The sequence below is a fragment of the Vipera ursinii genome, assembly GCF_947247035.1.
Source record: "Vipera ursinii genome assembly, chromosome: 1".
In the NCBI taxonomy this organism is placed as follows: domain Eukaryota; kingdom Metazoa; phylum Chordata; class Lepidosauria; order Squamata; family Viperidae; genus Vipera; species Vipera ursinii.
Genome location: NC_139512.1, coordinates 342,524,816 through 342,545,618, shown reverse-complemented (window position 1 = coordinate 342,545,618; position 20,803 = coordinate 342,524,816). Strand labels below are relative to the sequence as shown.

At 41.7% G+C, this 20,803-nt stretch overlaps 1 protein-coding gene across 2 annotated transcripts in view; it reads right to left on the bottom strand.

Annotated features, from left to right (window-relative positions):
• The window catches only part of CUX1 (cut like homeobox 1), a 358,099-nt gene that overhangs the window by 59,476 nt on the left and 277,820 nt on the right, over positions 1–20,803 (bottom strand). The window contains exon 21 of one of the 2 annotated variants that reach the window (XM_083350661.1): positions 10,368–10,670. The exons of the other annotated variant lie outside the window; for it this stretch is intronic. Coding sequence (XP_083206787.1) covers positions 10,368–10,670 — 303 coding nt within the window. The remainder of the gene's footprint in view (positions 1–10,367; positions 10,671–20,803) is intronic. 2 annotated transcript variants of the gene reach the window in all.

Sequence of the window (20,803 nt, the reverse complement as noted above, 5' to 3'; positions counted from 1 at the left end):
AAGGAAAACGTCCAGGCAGTCGCAAGGAGTCAAAACTGACTTGAAGGCATTAAAAAAAAAGTCCCTCTCTAAGGAAGATGGGCAATTTCTAAACATGATAAACAAACAAACAAACAAACCAAAAAGCAAACAAAACCAAATCCAACAATGATCTAGCATTAGACAGTCACTTTCACACATTTTCTCCTAAAATCTCTTTTATTTAATAAAAGTCAAGTGATGATTAACGCTTTTCATTAAAGAGGGCTTGTAAAGTGATCTCATGAAAGCAGACATGCAAATAAGAGTAGAAAGTGGGATGGGCTAGCATTATACTGTAATCCAAATTAGATGTGATTAAAATCAGAATTAATGACGTGCTTTAAAGGCTCCAGCAGCGAAGTGGGATATAAATTCACAATAGAATTTTTTTTAAAAAGAAAAAAAGCCCAACAACTTTTGATTCTGGAGTTCCCGAAATAATGATTTATGGAAAATGAAGCTGAGCGAAGAAATGCATAATGCCTTTTGAGGGTAGAAAGGCCTGTTCTACAATAATTTATGATTGTGCTGTAATAGTTAAGGCCTGGCCTGGAACCACAGAGTCCCAAATTTTACTCCTGGAAGCTCCTGTGATGACATGATATGGGGCCAGCCTCTCTCCCTCTGCCCCCCCGCCCCCCGTCCAACCTCCTTCAAAGGGTTGCTGTTCTGGGGACAGACATGGAGTGCCATGTTTGCAGCCTCCACTGAAAGAAAGGAGGGATGTCAATCTAGTAAGCAGATAAAAACATGTCCATATTTCCTGCCAGTCACAGGAGCTGATGCAGCACATGTGTTGTGCCCAAAGCAGGGCATCTCCTCACATAATCCCTACCAATCGATTATGGTTATGACCAGTGGCGTAGCGTGGGTTGTCAGCACCCGGGGCAAGCACCCGGCCGCTGCACTGTCCCTCCCCCAGATAGTCCCTCGCTCTCTCTCCGCACCGCACGCCTGGCACCCCCCCTCCACAGTGGGCGGCGACCCGGCGGCTCGGATCGGATTTGCACAGCCAGCACTGCAGTGAGAGACAGTGAGTGAGCCAGGCAAGGGCAGAGAGCTGCGAGTGCGAGCGCGCCCCTCCCAGATGTTGCGCCCGGTGCGGCCGGCCCCCCCTGCACCCCCCACGCTACGCCACTCGTTATGACGGCTGCAAGACTTCAAGACTGCAGCTTCAAACCAAACGAATCACACTCAAATGCAGGCCCATGAGGGAATGTAAAAGAACTCTTCCCCCCCCCCACCCTCTAATTTCTTTGAAGGTCTCATTATCTGGATAACTTTGTCCTTCCCCTAGGGTTGCTGTTTTCATGGGCGAAAGGACAAGACTGATTCTCCTAGCTGGGAGGACCTTCCTGCAGTTCAAGGTTGAGGACCTTACAAGGGAGATAATGAAAACAAAGAATAGCAACGGACTGAAACAATTTCCAACCTGTATTTCCTTAGTCAGCTCCTGCCATTCAGGGCGCCAGATGCTCAAACCGTACTGTGGTCAGGCTTCATAAGAGTGCCATTCCATCAAAACCACTCAAACAATCAGCCTGGCACACCCTTGCTCCCTACTCAGCCGCTGGCATGCCAAAGCCTTCTGGAGGGCAAGCTGTGGTGTCTTTTTTAAATCCCAAGACCAGGGGTCGGCAACCTCGGCTCTTTTATGACTCGTGGACTTCAACTACCAGAATTCCTGAGCCAGCTATGCTGGCTCAGGAATTCTGGGAGTTGAAGTCCACGAGTCATAAAAGAGCCGAGGTTGCCGACCCCTGCCCAAGACCAAATGAACCTTAACTATCAGGAGGGGAAGTTTTCGCTTTATCTATTTTTGCCTTCACAGAAACTTTCTTAGTGAATGATTCTGTTCTAAGTCTAATGCTCAGTTCAAATGCAATTGCTAAGCACATTGATTTGTGCTTTAAATTGTAAGCCACCCTGAGCCTTCGGAGAAGGGCGGGATATAAATGGGATTTTTTTAAAAAAAAAAATACACACCTGAATCTGTGGAAACCTAAAAGGACTACAGTACTTCTCCTTCCAATTTGATGTTAATTATACACATTTGAAATTATACAAATTTCTTAGAATGCTCTGGTTCATCTTTGCAGCAGTGCCTAAAAGGATGGGTGCGAAAATATGTCTGTCTTCCCTGTCCTTCTTCCATCCCATAAGGGTAATTTATGCAACTTTTTTTGAAACAGAAAATAATTTCCTTGGATTGATTTCATTTTAGCAAGCATTGCCTTACTGGAAACATTTACTAGATAAGACACTGACCAACTCATCATCCTCCAGATACGTTGAGACTATAATCGGGTAAGCATTCTGGAAGTCTAATCCATCTGGAAGGTGCCAAAATGGGAAGGCAATGTAAACTACTCACCAAAGCTCCATTAGGACAACCGAAGCAGAGAACTGAAAGAAGAGGTTAAAGGTCTTAGGCTTTAACCTTTTCTTTAACCAGGAGACTGACCAACTTAAGGCCATTCACTCTGTCTCAACCTTAATGAAGGAGACAATGGGAAACCACTTCCAAGAGTCCATGTAGTTACAAAGAGTCAAGATGGACCTGAAGGCGTAGACACAAAACAAACTCTGGGAGGATTTAAGCTAGCAAGTCCAACCTCCTGCTATCTGCAGGGATCCAAGCCAAACTATCACCAGTAAGGTGGTTTGATGGTGGGATGGGTAGCACATAAATTTAATAAATAACCTGGCTGTCTAGCCTCTGCTTGAACACATGCAGGAAAGAGAAATCTACTATCTGTGGGTAATTGGCTCCACTTATTTATCTGTTGCATCTAAAAACTATCTCCTATGAAAACCAATCTCAAATCATTTTCCAAAATATAAAATGCAATAATAAAATAAGAAATGAAAACAGTACAAACTAGAGTTAATTGAAAATGTCCTGCTGGAGAAGAAAATAGAAGCAAAAGACCCTTCCACGCACCATTTATAACAGAGAAGGCCTGTCCTAGGCGGAACAATAAGTCGCCCCCCCAAACCGTAAAGGATATAATAAGTGCTGCCACAATAATTTCAGAAAGGTTCATGGTGTAGGTAATACCATGAAGAAGGCCCTCCTTGGCTAACAAGGCATCGCTGTGTAGTTCTGGTGTCTAGCCACTGACACAAAATATTTACATGCCAAAAGCCAACTCCTGAACTTGGCTCAAAGAGTGATGGGTAAGTGGGATGGTCACTTCATTAGCAAACAAAGTAATATGTGCATGACTGATGCCCAATCCAGTGAGGTGGTTATCACATTCTGGACCGCTAATACAGTTATCAAAAACTTTTCTTGCTACTGGATCTCTGCAACCCGTATTCATTAGCATTCCCTTCTTCCATCTGTGGTCTGGTCCCTGGTTTTAAAACAGATGCTTACCTGCCGTTGGCATTGCTTGATTTCAATATTTTATATTGGATTTGTATTTATGTATTTATCAATTTACTTTTTATTTAGTCATTAATTTATATTGAATAAAACATTCAATGTGCTGTTGCTTCCTACTGTTTAACAGAGGCTCTCACTTTCTTGTTTAAAAGTTTTACTATATAGTTGATTATCGTATTGATTATCTTTATTTTTGTGGCTGGGGAACACTTAAAAATATTCCAAAATCTATTAATTAATCAAGAGAAGTGTATCAACAGATTGATAGAATTAAGCAATATTGATTGTGGGGAAGAAGCCATGATGGTTCAAGAAGAACCTTTCGCTTGGAGGTCCTTTCATCAATGGATTTTCCCATCCCTTCGTCCTGTGCGCTCCCACAGGGAGGGTCTTCTCAGGGTACCGCCGGTAAAAGATTGCCGGTGGACAATACCCAGGGGGAGGGCCTTCTCTGTGGGTGCGCCGGCCCTTTGGAACCAGCTGCCTGTAGAGCTTAGGACTGCCCCTGACCTTCGCTCATTCCGCCGGGACCTGAAGACCTGGCTCTTCGAGCTTTCTGGCCTGGACTGAGAGTATTAACTGGGGTTTTAATTGTATTTTAATTGTAATTGGGGTTTTTAGTTCAAGGTTAGTGTAATCATTTTAATTGTTTTTAATTTTTGTTAACTTGTTGTATTGTTTTTAAAAAACCTTGTGAACCGCCCTGAGTCCTACAGGAGAAGGGCGGCATATAAATCGAATAAATAAATAAATAAAATCTTGGATATGTAGCAAAAGGAGTTTTCATTGGCAGCTTTCAAACAGTCTCCATAGGGACTGATCTCTCTTCAGACATTTTTTTTTCCCCAGCTGGCACAGACCTTCCCGTTTTGCTAAGCCTTCTGACTTTAGATAAACTGCTTATTCTGGCTAATGCTGCTTTTACAGAAGTGTATATTTTTTTTAAAAAAGTACAGTATTTTGATGTATTCAGTCTTGTTCTTGAGCTGAACTCTTTTATGTCAGAGTTAAACTTACAATAAGATATATATTGAACAGAAAAGTGGGGGAGTGGGATTATATCAAATATTCCTCTTCATTTTCAAGAGCTTTCTGAGCTTTCTCGGCATCCTTCCTCTTAACCTTGAACTATTTCTTGGATGAAAAGGTCCCTGGACAAAGAAGATGGATGAGGATGAAGGGTGTGAGAGGAAACTTTCTATTTGTCCTATGAAGCTTACGGTATTTTTTTCTTCTACATCTGGGCAGTGGAATGAATACAGAGGGGAATTCAGTGGAGTTTTCTCTAGCTGTAACTGAAGCACAGAGGAGGAGAATTGTCTCAGTGAAGGAAAACAAGAGCTATGGCAAAAGGCTTTAAATTCAAGCAGAGGAATTACATCTCAACATATAGATTACTATTGCCATAGATCTATAAATGAAATTGAGCATGTGACAAGCCCCCTCCCCCACCCCAAATTTCATGCAAAAATAGGATCTGGAGGTGAATATTTCACCATGGATAACTGCTTTTGTTCAGTCATCTACACAATACACACAATACAAAGGGACTGTTATTAGCAACTTTTATAGCTATTTGTGGCTGCAGTTATCTGAAACTATGTCTTCTATTTTTTGTCTTGTCAGAGTACTTTATTCTAACAGGGAGGTCAGCAACCCAGTTCCTGAAGATGCCGGTGTGCACCTTTAGACTTTGGCAATCGCTATGTAATTTCCTCTTCACGCAAGTGATATTTCTGTTGACCTCCATACAGGAAAGAACACCTTCCTCCTCCTCCAAAGTCCAATTATTTCAGGAGTCCTTCTAGTGGAGGTCTTTAGTTCTCCCTCCAGTTGATCCTCAACAAGAATCTTTTTCCCCCTAAATTCAAGCTGATGGAAAATTTATCTTGTATTACAGAAGGGAGACTTCTGGACAGAAAGTGGCCGAAGGGAAGATGGAAACTCATCTCCTTTCAAGACTCCATTGTTACTAAAAGTTATTGAGTTGTTAACACTGGAACTACTTACAGTAGTCACTTTGTTACAGAAAACGTATTAGAAACATGAAATGTACCTTACAATTTTCAGAGGAAATCGAAATGTCTTAGTGACATTAGCCAACCTGTGTACCAGATTTTGTAAAACAATTATACTGTACAAGTTTGACTATTACTGTATTTTTTGTAGTTTAAATAACCACATGTGGCTTTTGGAACCAACATGACAGCCTTTTCTATGTAGGACTGAATTTGGCCGGCTTGGATTTATTAATCATCTTTACTGCTTTTTGTATATCTACCCTCTTACTGTGGACTTAAAACAATTATTGGCATGATCCTAAGCAGAGAAATGGGAAGGTCTGGTGGTTAAGGCACCAGGCTAGAAACTCTGAGACTGTGAATTCTAGTTCTGCCTTATGCATGAAAGCCAACCTGATGACTTTAGGCCAGTCACTCTCTCTCAGCCCAACCCACCTCACAGGGTTGTTATTGTGGGGAAAATACGAGGAGGAAAGAGTATTAGGTATGCCCATCACCTTGAGTTACTTATAAAATACAGTAAAGGTGAACAGATGGCATAGAAATGAGATGGTGTTAGACTTCCGGAGAAAAAAGGAGGAACCTTCCCCACTTTACATCGAGGAGGACTGTGTAGAGAGAGTTTCCTCCTTTAAATTTCTGGGAGTCTACCTCTGTGAAGATCTGACCTGGAAAGTTAACACAACCCAGGTGGCTAGAAAGGCCCAACAGAGGCTTCACTTTCTTAGGGTCTTGCGGAAGAACAGGGTAGAACAACAGCTAATGACCCTCTTTTACCGGTCTACCATAGAGAGCGTCCTCTCATATGGTATTGTGGTTTGGTATGCCGGTCTGACAGCCGCGGATAGGAAAGTATTACAGAGGGTAGTGAGCACAGCACAAGACATTGTGGGCTGTCCCCTGACACCACTGGATGACATCGCCAGGGCTCGTTGCCTTGGAAGAGTGAGGAAGATTCTCAGGGATGACTCACAGCCTGGACGGTATCTCTTTACTCTCCTACCATCCGGTAGGAGATATAGGAATATAGCCAGCCGTACCAACAGGCTGAAAAATAGCTTTTATCCATGGGCTGTTAGGCTTTTAAATGGGACATAATCTTATGCAGAATTGACTTGGGAGGCCGGTGTGTGGTGTAGTTGGTTCACATAGTGTGGTGGGATGGAGGGTTTGTTGTCACTGTGTGTTGGGGGGAGAGAGCATGGGGGAGGCTCAGCTAATCTCAATGTACACATGTTGTACTTTGACAATAAAGGTTTATCATTATCAAATGTGTGAACCATTACACTTATTTCAGGATGCAACAAAAAAAGAATGAGAAAAAGAAATTGAGTAGTGTCACTAATCCTTCATGTACACGTGAGGCATCTGAGTGTAAGAAGGCATCTCATCTTGAGCAGGCCCACTGGTCACCAGCTCTGTGGCTGGCAAGGACTGGTAGGGATTCAGCAAAATTGCAGCAGCCTTTTGTATCATCACCAGCCTTTGATGTGGAACCTCTGACATAATTTAATATTTTATATTCTGCAGGAATCTCAGCATGGGCCAAATTTGTACTGTGCACACAACAATGGAACAACTATTATTTTTGGGGGGGGGGGGTTGAATCTGATTATTGATGGGAGAACAGGATGCAAATGTCACACAAAGGCTAGAGGAATGAGAGAAAAGGGGAAGGGGGGATTTTGCTACTCAGTGTTACTTAGCATGTAACAAGCTTGCAATTATTTTCATGCTAAAATTCGGTGACATTGGCTAAGATAGAAACAACCAGAGGCCATGAAAGAGGTTAATGCCACCTCTAGAAAATCTAGAGATTTTGCAAACAGAGAGCACGAAGGAAATGCTGATATATATTTAGTTCTACACCTAATGAAAGCTTTGGATACCTTAATTAATGCCAGCCACATAAAAACAAAAAACATGGCAGGGGCACTAAAGGTTTATGTAAAGCACAGGTGTCAAACTCGCGACATCACGTGACGTGTCACGACGTATCGTGAGTTTTTTCCCATTGCCAGCAATGGGGTGGGCGTGGTTTTGGTGTGACGCATCTGGCCTGCAGGCCGGCAGTTTGACACCCCTGACACAGTGACATTAAGAACAAGTGTCAGTCATAGCACCTATTCATGGTCTTCTTGAACCACAAAAGAAAAAAAGAATCAGGGACCTTGGTTTTTCTGTACATTCTGAAACACACAGAGAAATGTGGCTTCTGTGGGATTTTGGGGAAGCCAAAGATTACTTTTCATTACAAATAAATAATTCTATATTGTAACTTTTTTTTACAAAATATTATTTAAACATTTACGTGGACAGAAAGAAAATAAAACCAGAGGGAAAAAAAAGAATTACTACAATTGGAAAGATTCTGGACAGTGAAAGGGGAGGGCAGAAATGACCTGTTTTACAACTCCCAGGCACTATCTGTTTGTGAATTTCATTTCCTGTAATTTACAATTTGGAGTGCTGTATCACTTCTACTGTAGATGGCACTGTCTTAAATTGCTATCATACCAACAAATGTTTTAATGACTGCAGCTTAATGACCGTGCAGCTTCAGTCAATTGGATGTAGAGATAGTCTTCGACTTGCAACAGTTCATCCAGTGACCATTCAGAGTTACAATGGCACCTAAAAAAGTGACTTATGACCGTTTTTCACACTTATGACCGTTGCAGCATTCCTGTGGTCATATGATCAAAATTCAGATGCTTGGCAAGTGGTTCATATTTATGACGGTTGCAGTGTCTCGGGATCATGTGATCAGCTTTTGCGACCATCTGACAAGCAAAGTCAATGAGGAAGCCAGATTCGCTTAACAAACCATGTTACTACCATAACAAATGCAATGATTTCACTTAACAACTGTGGCATGAAAAGTCATAAAATGGGACAAACTCACTGAAACAAATGTTTCACTTAGCAACATCAATTTTGGGCTCAACTGTGGTCATAACTCAAGGACTACCCTTATTTGTATAGTTTACTCTGCTGTGACTTTTGGCTTTTCTGATTTCAGAAAAATATACAATAAACTGTGATTGTTCATGAAGTGACAATGCAAGGAAAACTTACAGTCTTTTGTCTATAACAGGGGTCTTCAAACTTGGCCCTTTTATGCCTTGTGGACTTCAACTCCCAGAATTCCTCAGCCAGGCACACTGGCTGAAGAATTCTGGGAGTTGAAGTCCACAAGTCATAAAAGGGCCAAGTTTGAAGACCCCTGGTCTATAAGAACGTCTTTTAACTAGGGAGCACACAATTTTGCCTACGACATCATGGGAAGCTCAATCAGGTACTAAAAGGAAGCAGTTCTGCCATTCTAGCAGCTTTCCTTGTGCATGCATATTTACACACACACACACACACACACACACACACATATTAAAAATGTATGCTGGAAATCAGAAAGCAAAATCTTTGGAGTCAAACTATGAAAGCATTTCACTTTGGAGGAGAAGGCAAGCTTCTAAAATAACCAAACCAGAAAAAAAGGTATCTAAAAAAAGCCCAATTTCTGCATCTAGTCTGGAACAATTGTGAATGATAATGAATTCATTGGACCCAATTTACACCTGCATTTGGCACTCTCTCACCAACCACACTTATGTTAACAGAATATCTATAAGTAATACGGGTTGGTTAAACAGAGCCTGATATATTCAGAAACACTTAAAACACAATTTGTGGAAAGAAAAATAAATAAATTTAATAGATATAAATTTACTTTGAAACAATTCATACCAAGTTTGTTCCTATCTCTTTGATCTCAGGAACTATATGAATCATGGGGCAGATAACATTAACTGGGAAATTCCCACATTCAGGTTTATTTGCCTTCGAGATGTTTTATTCATGTTTTATTCCTTCTTAATAAATAATGGGAAAATGTTACAGGTCCCTAACTGTTACTGTTTTTCTCTTCATCCTAATGACCCCAACACTGAGGTAGGTTTAATCAGTATGAATTAATCATGATAAATAATGATTTTGTCAAGGAATATTACGTGTTTTCCTAATATCTAATGTTCAAGTTTTAGGATAATATGGTTTGCTTTCTAGAATATTACCAGTTAGAAATCCATTCTGAAGCAATAAGCAATCCATTAATAAGTAAATTATCCTCAGGACCAGAGAAGTTTAATGTATTTATGAATGTTGTTTGTTTACTCTGCACAATAACTTAATATTAGGCTATTCCAATAAAATATGTATGACTGAACAACATGCAATCGCTACTGTAAGAATCTGCTAACATATGAAGGCGTGCCATACACCAGGGGTGTCAAACTGCCAGCCCGTGGGCTGCATGCGTCATGCGGAAGCCACACCCATCCCATTGCCGGCAATGTCAAAACCGTCCCGATACGTTGTGCGATGTCACGTGACATCACGAGTTTGACATGTCTGCCATACACATACCGTACCAATCTAGAGTGCACTGACTGGAAGAAGCAGTGATGAAGCTTGAGAAGCTATAACATCATTTAGTTATCTAATTTTAATGCTGTAACTAACTATTACTAACTGAACAACTGCAATGATTCACTTAACAACTGTGGCAAGAAAAGTCATGAAATGAGGCAAAATTCAACCACTGTCTTACTTAGCAATGGAAATTTTGGACTCAATTGTTGTCGTAAGTCGAGGGCTGCTGTATTGTACTCTTGAACATTTCATAATTTTATATTGCTAGAATTGCTCAAATTATTACTTACTATTACTGTCCGTCCGTCCATCCATCCATTCATGCATCCACAAGCAGCCCTTGACATACAACTATTTATTCAGTGGCCATATGAAGTTATGGCCTATTAAGCAGCCCAAGAGGAAAAATGAACATTTGAAAACCCTTTACTGTAACAATAATCAGAAATACACACACACACACACACACACACACACACACACAAACACTTTTTTTTTTTTACCAAGGTTGTTGTCCGTGAGCACCTCTTTAACCCGCTTGGTGATGCCATAGGTATCGAGTTCTGGTGACATGGCAACCAGTTCCTGAATGCTGAGTGATGAATGGCCGGAGAGAGGCAATGGGGTTGTGCAGTGGGAATCTGAAGTTGATGCTTCGCTTGACTCCTGCAGCTTGCCTTCCTTACTGGTTTCAATGGCCGGACAGGGCTGCTGGACCAGTTCCGTCAAGCTTTTCACAGAGTCGCTGGAACTCATTGGGGAATCAGGAGCAGGACTGCAACTGGCAGACGTCTTTGGGGTGCTTTCTGAAAAATCAGCAGAGGGAAAGAGAAAGGAGAAACGTACTTTTAACGAAACAGTCCCGTATCCGGGTCTTGCTCCCCAGACTCCTTGTTATTTACGTCAAACCAAAAAAATGCTGATGTTTGAAATATACTCTTAATCTCTTCCCCTCTGTCAGAAGCTCGTTCCCTCTTTCTTAAAACAGCCCTCACGTGCTATAATTTATTGTAAGACCTTCTCTTTGAGGTGTTTGAGGTGTATAGCAATAGCAACAAAATTAAACTTTTAAAAAAGACACATGCGGCAATTCATATACAAAAGATTCTTTTTTCAGAGTGAAAAAAAACCCCATTTGTCTAGCTAAGGCAGGGGTGTCAAACTCAATTTCATTGAGGGCCGCATCAGCATTGGGGTTGCCCTCAGGGGGCCGGGTGGGTATGGCCAGGGTGGGTGTGGCCTACTGGGTGGGCGTGGCTAGAGTGCGTATGGCCTACTGGGTGGGCGTGGCCAACTCTACATCGTTCGCATCAAGGGTGCCTACGGGGGCCTGGGCAGGAGTGGGACAGATCTGAGGGTCTCTGGCAGAAGGAGAGTCTCTGGACCAGGGCTAAGGCAGTGGGGGCCGTTCCCTCACTGTTTCCAGGATGGCTTCGCGGGCCACATGAAACCACTTCGCGGGCCGGATCTGGCCCCCGGGCCTTGTGTTTGACATGTCTGAGCTAAGGGCTGCCTATCTGGTCTCAACTTAAAAGTTCCAATATAGACTAGATCTAGAATGCTTTGCATACAAAATTTATAGGCCCATCCCAATAATTTTCCCATGGAAAATATTTCAGGATTGTTCTTTGGTTGAATACAATAGACCCCAAAGAATACAGGTGGTCCTCAACTTACAACAGTTCATTTAGGGACTGTTCGAAGTTACAACAGCACTGGAAAAAGTTAATCATTTTTCACACAACTACTGCAGCATTCCCGAGGTTACATGATCGAACTTCAGGCACTTGGCAACTGGTTCATATTTAACATGGCTGCGGTGTCCCAGGATCATGTGATCACCTTTTGTGACTTTCTGATAAGCATAGTCAATGGGGAAACCATGTTCACTAAACAACTGTGTTACCAACTTAACAACTGAAGTGATTCACTTAACTGTGGCAAGAAAGGTCATAAAATGGGGCAAAATTCACTTAACACCTCTCTCACTTAGCAACAGAAACTTTGGGCTCCGTTGTGGTTGTAAGGTTTCATATTATCTATGTACCAGATGATATATAATCTTCTACCACAATAGAAAATGAACATTCTGCTTTTTTATTCAATAAATTTGATTTAATCTATTGAAAATATTTAAATATATAACATAAAGGGAAAAATCCTGCTGTGTTTCATTTTCAGAGATGAAGATGAAAGCCTTTCCAGAGGCCCTCACCAAACAAAGCAAAATAGTAACTAAAAAAGGGACTTTTTAGTAAGTACCAATGCCCTATTTGTGGAAGGGTTCACGTGCTCTGCACTTGGTGAAAATTTAATAATTGCCCAGAATATTATTTTGTTGATTTTAGTTGCTGTATATGGCAATTATGATTTCTGAATTGTAGAAAAAAGGTAGTCCTAAACTTACAATCATTTCTTTAGTGACCGTTTGAGGTTACAACAGAACTGAAAAAAGTGACTTATGACCAGTTCTCATACTTACGACTACTGCAGCATTCCCATGGTCATGTGATTAAAATTTAGCCACATGGCAATGGGCATGTATTTATAAAGGCTGCACTGTCCCAAAATCGTGTGATCACCATCTGCGACCTTCCCAGCTGGCTTCTGACAAGCAAAGTCAATGGGGGAAGCCAGATTTGCTTACTGTAATAACCACGATTCACTTAACAACTGCGGTGATATGCTTGACAATTGTGGCAAAAAGGTCATAAAATAGGGCACGACTCACTAACAACTGTTTTGTTTAGCAACAGAAATGTCGGGCTCAATTGTGGTTGTGAGTCAAAGACTACCTGTATATTGGTTTATATTTTTATAGAGGTTTGTACATTTCCAGGGAATACTAATTGTTGGAACAATTTAGAACAGGGGTCCCCAGCCCTTGGGTCGCAGCCCACTATGGAGCTGTGGCCTATTCGGAATTGGGCCACGTGAGATGTCAAATGTAATTCTCATCAGTTCCAGCCATCATGGTTTCTGGCCACAAACATCTGAAGGGATTTTGGTTAAGGATCCTTGCCTAATATCTAAAGATTGACAGGAAAGGTGCACAAATGTTTCTAGTCTAATTCTGGCTGCATCTTTACTGGAAAAAAGAACAGAGTGTTCATCCACTCCTTTTCTATGCATTGATTTCCTATTGTGCTAACAGGGCTGAGAATATAATTTGTGAGTGGCTTTTGATTCCTTGGTGTTGCAGATTGTACCGTATTTTCCGGCGTATAAGACGACTGGGCGTATAAGACGACCCCCCAACTTTTGAGATGATTTTCAAGATTTTTCGTCTTATACGCCGGAAAATCAGCGAGCCCGGGAAGGCACGCCCTCCCCTCTCACTGTGGAGGAAGCAGGGCAGGCTGGCGTCTGGCGGGAGCCGGCAGGGCAGTCCTGCGCACGCGCGCGCTCCCCGGCTGTTAAGGAGCACAGGACTGCCCTGCCGGCTCCCGCCAGACTGCCCTGCTTCCTCCACAGTGAGAGGGGAGGGCATGCCTTCCCGGGCTCGCTGATTTTTCGGCGTATAAGACGACTGGGTGTATAAGACGACCCCCCAACTTTTGAGGTGATTTTCATGGGTTAAAAAGTCATCTTATACGCCGGAAAATACGGTAAGTAAAGCTCATAGAAGTGGAGACTGGAGAAAGACTCTGGATTTCCTTCATATTTCCTATTATTTATTATCCCTCTTACTGGAATGAATGAGCTCCAATAGCAGAGATGCTGCTCTACCTTCTCTATTCTCAGCAGCATATGATGGGATGTGGGCAGGTAACATACCGCAATAAATGACTAAACCTCTGCTTAAGTGTTTGCTTAAACAAAAACTTCTCATAATGGTGCCAAAAGACATAAAGAGTTATTTTGCTAGGGTTTTCTTCTCATTCTTTACCCAACATGTGGAATAATATTTACTTTGGGGAAAATAAATGTGAATGGACCAGAAACTCCAGATGTAAACTTCAGGAAATTGATGCACATGCCAAGCAAAGTATTGGCCACTAAATACTGACAAGTTAGCTTTGTGCTAACTGCTGGAATTAAAAATCAAAACTGGCTATGTTAATGTTCTATTCTTAAGAGTTGTAGATATGAAACTCCAAAATAGAACCACATATGCACACATATGTATATTCTGGAGTCTCCACATGTGGCAACTGACTTGTGAATTTCACTCTAGTTTTTGAGTTCCATAGAACTTCAATCACAGGATGAACTTTTGAAACCAATGCCTTCAAAATGTGTTGCATGAGCTGACCCTTAGAAAGCTTGCCCATATGTTACTTTTCCAACGAGGAATATGTCTGAACCTCATATTATTTTTAAAGCTGTCTAAAAATAGTGACTATATGGGACAGATGGCTCCCCTCTCCTCATTCTTGGAATTGTAGGTGCAGCAGTAATTTTTAATGCAGCAGGCAATCAACAGCACTTTCCTCCAATTTGGCACTGTCCTAATGTATTGGGAGTACCTGACTGGTTCTGAGATTTGTGAACCAATACATTAGGCAGCTACAGTCCATGGAAGGTTAAGATACATCCTGAGCAGAAATTGATAAATTGAGTCTCAAGAGTGATGTGGTTTTCAAAATGTTGGTTTACAGCCTTAGAGTTCAGTGACATAAATATAGTCAAGGAAGGAGTAGAAGCCAACTTGGGCTCCCACCTAGATCTTCAACTTTTTTTTTAACCAAACAAACTTGACTGTGGTCTGGTTGAGGGATGACATGTTCTTATGGGGGGACCTAGTTATCTGCTCTAAAGTGGCACTATCGGTAGGAGATAGACAGTAGGCAAAAAGGGGGCAGACTAGGATGGCCATTATATGAGAACAAAGAAATTCAGAACATTTCAACTCTTTGCTGCCATCAGTAGTTATCTGACTCTTCCACCCCAATTATAGTAGGACTAGTATTTAAGCAACTTCCTTCTGCTTTGATATCCTTCTTCTCAAAAGCAGCTTGAATGTGGAACAGAACAACTTTGTTCTCTCAACTGTAGTCACACATTTCAAGTAATGGTGGGCTGGAGGTCCATCTCAGAGCTTTTCCTTGGCACCTAGAGAATGCAACTTACACCCTTGCTAAAATCCCTCCCTGAACTGTCTCCAAGCTAATTTTTAATGTGACTGAATGGGAAAATGATTGAAAATCAGAAATATTCTTAAAACATGTGTTTTGTGCATAGGAAAAAAAACACATTTTTCCATGGGAATTTGGCTGGACTGATTCTGAGCAGGTCATAGTTAATCAAACTGAAACCTAGAAGCTCTGAATTGCTCTAGGTTTCAGCCTAGATAATTTTTTGCCCAGTCCCTTCTTTTCCTTTCCCTTCCAATTCAAACATGGCATAACAAAACTAGCTTATGCTTGCTTTTCTCCCTCAAACACCAAGCTATCAGCATTGCCACTTCTTCATTTCATTGCCTGAAAAGCTTGGAACATACACGCTCTGGGTCATGTTTGGAGGAAACGTACAGTTTGGATTGAGCACAATGTTTTGGTCTGGGTACATGGCATGCATACCTTGGCCATTCTGTGCATGGATCGGGTAAAGCACAGAAAGTCTGTATGTTCTTATTAAATAGGCAGAAGGTAATTCCATTTAATCACTTTAATATAATTGTATCTACATTTAATTTAAACTGAGTCCAATTTAATTTTTATCCTGGGAACGCGTTATTTTTGTCCTGGCAGCCTTGCAATTTTTTTTTTCACAGGATGGATGCTTACCACTCTATCCAAAGCTCAATGTTGTCTCTGAAAAAACATTAAGGCATTCCAGGTACTTGCAGGTGATGAGGCCAGCCTCAAAACTGGGAGACCAAGCAGGCCAGATCTGCTCTTCCTTTGCGAAAACCCAAAGACTTTTTGTTTTGCCAAAAAGCTGTCCTGCGTTAAAACTAATCATTTATGCTGTATATTGCTGCTATTGCCAAATCTACATAACAGTACTTGCACTGGGGGGAAAAACCCAATATAAAACATATAACAGCAAAATAAATCAAGAGGAGGAAACCGGCTCCTTTCCTCCCACTTATTAAAGGTAAAGGTTCCCCCGCACATGCGTGCTAGTCGTTTCCGACTCTAGGGGCCGGTGCTCATCTCCGTTTCAAAGCCGAAGAGCCAGCGCTTGTCCGAGGACGTCTCCGTGGTCATGTGGCTGGCATGACTAGACGCCAACGGCGCACGGAACGCTGTTACCTTCCCACCGGAGTGGTCCCTATTTTTCTACTTGCATTTTTACGTGCTTTCGAACTGCTAGGTTGGCAGAAGTCCCACTTATTACTCCCCTCTAAATTCATGCACAATATCCTTTCATTAGGGAAGGGATGCATGATTTGAGCTTAAAAATGGAATATGCACAACTAACATGATGTGTTAAACATTTTAGAGATGCAACCTATATTTTGGCAAAAACAAAAGGTAGGTAAAATTATTCCTGACTCTATTACGAGGTTGACCTCTATGGAGCCCAGCAACCTAACTGAATTTTCAACCTTCAGGAACCCTTCCATCTAAGGATATTTGGTGAGGGACACTTACAAAAGTGCTACTGAACCCAAAAGACCCATGGTGAATATCCTGAAGGGAATAAGAGTAATTGTTGACCTACAACCACAACTGAGACCAGAATCTCGGTCACTGAGTGAAATGGTTGTTAAGCGAGGCAGCCATGTGATTGCTTTGCTCAACGACTGCAATCCTGGCTCTCCCAGCTGTAGTTGTTAAGTGGAGAGAGCAAAAGAACTTCCTGACAAAGGAGGGCCGGGAGCTCCCCTCTGTGCACTGGAGAAACAAAATGGGGATCATGAGGTTCCAAGTTTCATTTCTCCAGCTGGCTAAGGAACCCCCCTCTCACGTGTATGGAGGGAGGGGAAATCCTTTGGCAGGTGGCAGCAGCTTGCAACCTTGCCTTTCAGTTTCTCCAAGGACTTTCCTCGGAAGCTGGCAGAGAAGACTCCAAATGGCAATCACATGTTCAAGGAGCGCTTGACCACCTGACCTGGGGGAGGAGAGGTTTACAATGTTTTATGATAGCCAGAGGTGCTTTACAGACCAGGAAGCACCATTTCTGAGCTGTTATAACTTTTAAATGGTCATTAAAAAACCAGTCATAAATCCAGGACTACCTATAAAAAGACTAGAATACATTGCTTCCAGCAGCCAACACTCAGATAAGCAGGGATCAACACCAGACAAACAATCAGGCAGACAACAGTACTCTAGCTGTAAGGTAAAGGTTCCCCCGCACATGCGTGCTAGTTGTTTCCGACTCTAGGGGCTGGTGCTCATCTCCGTTTCAAAGCCGAAGAGCTAGCACTTGTCCGAGGATGTCTCCGTGGTCATGTGGCCGGCATGACTAGACGCCAAAGGTGCACGGAACGCTGTTCCCTTCCCACTGTAGTGGTCACTATTTTTCTACTTGCATTTTTACGTGCATTCGAACTGCTAGGTTGGCAGAAGCTGGGACGAGTAACAGCCGCTCACTCTGTTATGTGGCACTAGGGATTCGACCCGCCAAACTGCCGACCTTCTGATCGACAAGCTCAGCGACCTAACCCACTGAGCCACCGCGTCCCTTTTACTCTAGCTGAGGAACCACCAAAGAAACCACATCCCTACCAAAATTGGCAGAGCAAGCTATTATATATAAATAGGCAGCAAAGCCTACAATCATTTACGGTAACCTTCACACTTGGTACTGACCAGACTGCTGACCTTACTCCATGTTCCAGTATCAGAGTTATTGTATTACAAAGGTTGTTGGATAGTGACATCTCTACTGTAAGAGAATTTCAGTACATTTTTCCATCTTCATTTGATCTTCTCTGAATCAGTTACTATCTGTCCACCGATCTCCTTTACAATACCAATTAGAGTTAAAACCTCCTTCTAAGATCTTTTGGAGCACTATCTTTTTTTTCTGAGTCTATTTCCATTCTTAGTGTTTTTACGGATATTGTTATAATACCATGCCTTGTCTCTTCTAAAAGCTCTCTGAAATACTTGTTCAATTCCTTCCTGAAATCTTTCTCTTAAACTTCTCTTCTTGGTAATTACTACCATTTGTTCTGACATCCAATTAGTTTTCTTCTCTTCTCTTTTTGGCAGTCCCCCTTCACATTTATTCTTTACATCATTTTTCATTTTGTTCTATAGTTCCTCTGCTTAGCCATCAGCGAGTTTCTCAATGTTATACTGAATATTCTCCTTTAAAATGGAACACATTTTGAGGCTGCACTCAAGATCCTATACGATTTTCTATGTGTTTCACCTGGTTCCATCTGATATTCACATAAACGCAGGCTTTGTTAGGTTGTTTGAATGATGTGTTAAGAACGAAGAAAACAACTGTTTGTCAGAAACTGCTAAGTATTTTTCTGCTTCATTTCTGTTTCCTAGGCCTAGTTAATCTGTACTATTCCCAATTTTGGCATTCCAGTCTCCAATATAAGCAGCACATCCTGCTTGCTTGCATTTTTTGTCTAAAACAGCATAACTGTAACACACATCAGGAGAACTTCAAGAGAAGGAGGATTTAACAGAATAACTCAGTTGAAAGGGACCTTGGAGGTCTTCTAGCCCAACTCCTTATACTATTTCAGACAAATGGTTGACTATCGACTATTTAGATTATATGTGGAGTGAAGAATCTTCTTGCATCTCCAGTGAACCTCTTACTAATCAGCATCATGTTTTGCAATTCCTAGTATTATGAGGAAGGGCAGTGGAGCATAGGGGGGACAGTTACTTCTCTTTAACCATTTTTTTCTAGCATATATACCAAGGTCCAACTTTATTATTTTGTTTCTAAGAGGGTAAGGTTCTTTGCAAATAGTGGGATTAAGACTGTGGTAGGTGAAAAGAGCTGAAAAGTATGGTAATAAATTAAAGCTACTAAAACATTTGCACTAGTCTGAAAATAGAAAATTATATTTAGAAAAGGTGTCTTGACATTCCTGTAAAGGTTATTCTTAACTTTAAAAAAAAATGCATTTTTCCTCTACTTTAAATAGCTTATGGAAGATGCAAAAGAGATGCCCCCCCTTTTTCCCCCCTCAAAGCCACCAAGTCCATATGTAATCTGCAAGACAATAAGAAAGCTACAGATCTAATTTCTTTTCTCTGCTTAGCTTCAATTCACTGGGCAGCTGCATCCAAAGCCCAACAAATGTTATTTCCGATTGGAAGCAGTGAACCAGTGGTACTGTAAATTTGCCTTGATGCACCCATGCGAAGGACCAACTTGGCAGATCATCTATCTTGTTCACTGTACACTGTCAGGGACGGCATGAATTCCATACATGATAAACAGATTTTTTCTTCAGAACCTTGTCCTTTAACCCACTGCAAGGTCAGAACGATGGCTGCCTGGTAAATAAAGCTGCCTGGTTCTGGTTCAGATGTTTCCCATAGTTCCATCCTGTAGTCACAGTTATTTTATACACATATACAGCTGCTATGAATCTTCCCTACTCTTGCCATTACTGAACAGAACCCAAGGAGCAAACAATACTACTAATGATGCTACAGAAATATGAGGAGGAGGACTGGGACATGGAGGAGAGACAGATAAGGAAGATCACAAAGAAAACATCCACCATAATTGCCACTTTTCACTTTGTGTTTGGAACATCCGCAGGCAATCGAACAATCTGCCTGTTGCTGATTTATTTGCTATAACATTACTTGGGCTTTATTTCATAAAGTCCCTGGATCAGGATGGAATGTCTACATAAAAAAAACCCCTTTCCCCCCCTAAAGAATGTAAACATGTTATCTGTTTGGGTAAAGACTTATGGACTTTATCCTCTGGGTCAGGGATAACAACCTTGGCTCTTTTATGACTCGTGGACTACAACTCCCAGAATTTCTGAGCCAGCCATGCTGGGAGTTGAAGTCCACGAGTCATAAAAGAGCCAAGGTTGCCTACCCCTGCTCTGGGTGAAGAAAGCGATTGTGAGTTTCAAAGAAGTGGGGGGTGGGGGGGACAACTAGAAGCTGAGAACAGTCGCAGGAGCAAACAGAGAAAAAGACATAGTTCAGTCCTAGGCAAGTGAAAAGTCTACTGGAATAAACAAATACCTCTAAGTGATGCTGGAATAACACTGAAGAAAGGAGATGACAGAGCTTGTAAGACCCAGTCAATGAGATGCCAAAGCTCAGGCCTGCAAAAATGTTAACACACTCCATGCTCATTTCACACAATAATAATTATAATAATAAATGGTGCACTGAATCTCAAATCTGAGTGGCAATGTTTCTTACAGGTTTTGATATGGCCAGGTGTTCACAGAAGATGCAGTCTTGAGCTGTGGTGGCGCAGTGGTTAGAATGCAGTATTGCAGGCTAACTTTGTATTCCACTGCCAAGAGTTTGATCCTGACCGGCTCAAGGTTGACTCAGCCTTCCATCCTTCTGAGGTCGGTAAAACGAGGACCCAGATTGTTGGGAGCCATATGCTGACTCTGTAAACTGCTTAGAGAGGGTTGTAAAGCACTATGAAGTGGTATTATAAGTGCTGTTGCTATTGCTATATTTGAAAAGCTCTATTTTGATATATGGACTCCAGAAGATGGTAGAAGACAGGAAGGCCTGGAGGAATGTTGTCCATAGGGTCGCGATGGGTCAGACACGACTTCGCAGCTAACAACAACAACATTTTGATATAATCCAGGTTCTAACAACAAAGGAAAAATCTATAGGTCTAGTTGGAAAATTTGGTGACCATCCATAGTAGTTACTGGGGAAGGTGGGGTCCTCTGAAGTTCCACAGATGTGAGTTCTTTTTCCCCAGAATCCTTATCTAGAAAGAACGTGGTGAGCACTTTACTGCAAATACATACACAGATCAGAACTAAGATCAAGCAAAAAGCAAATTAGATAGATAGATAGATAACCTTTATTGTCATTTTTTTACTATAGGCATAATGGCACAC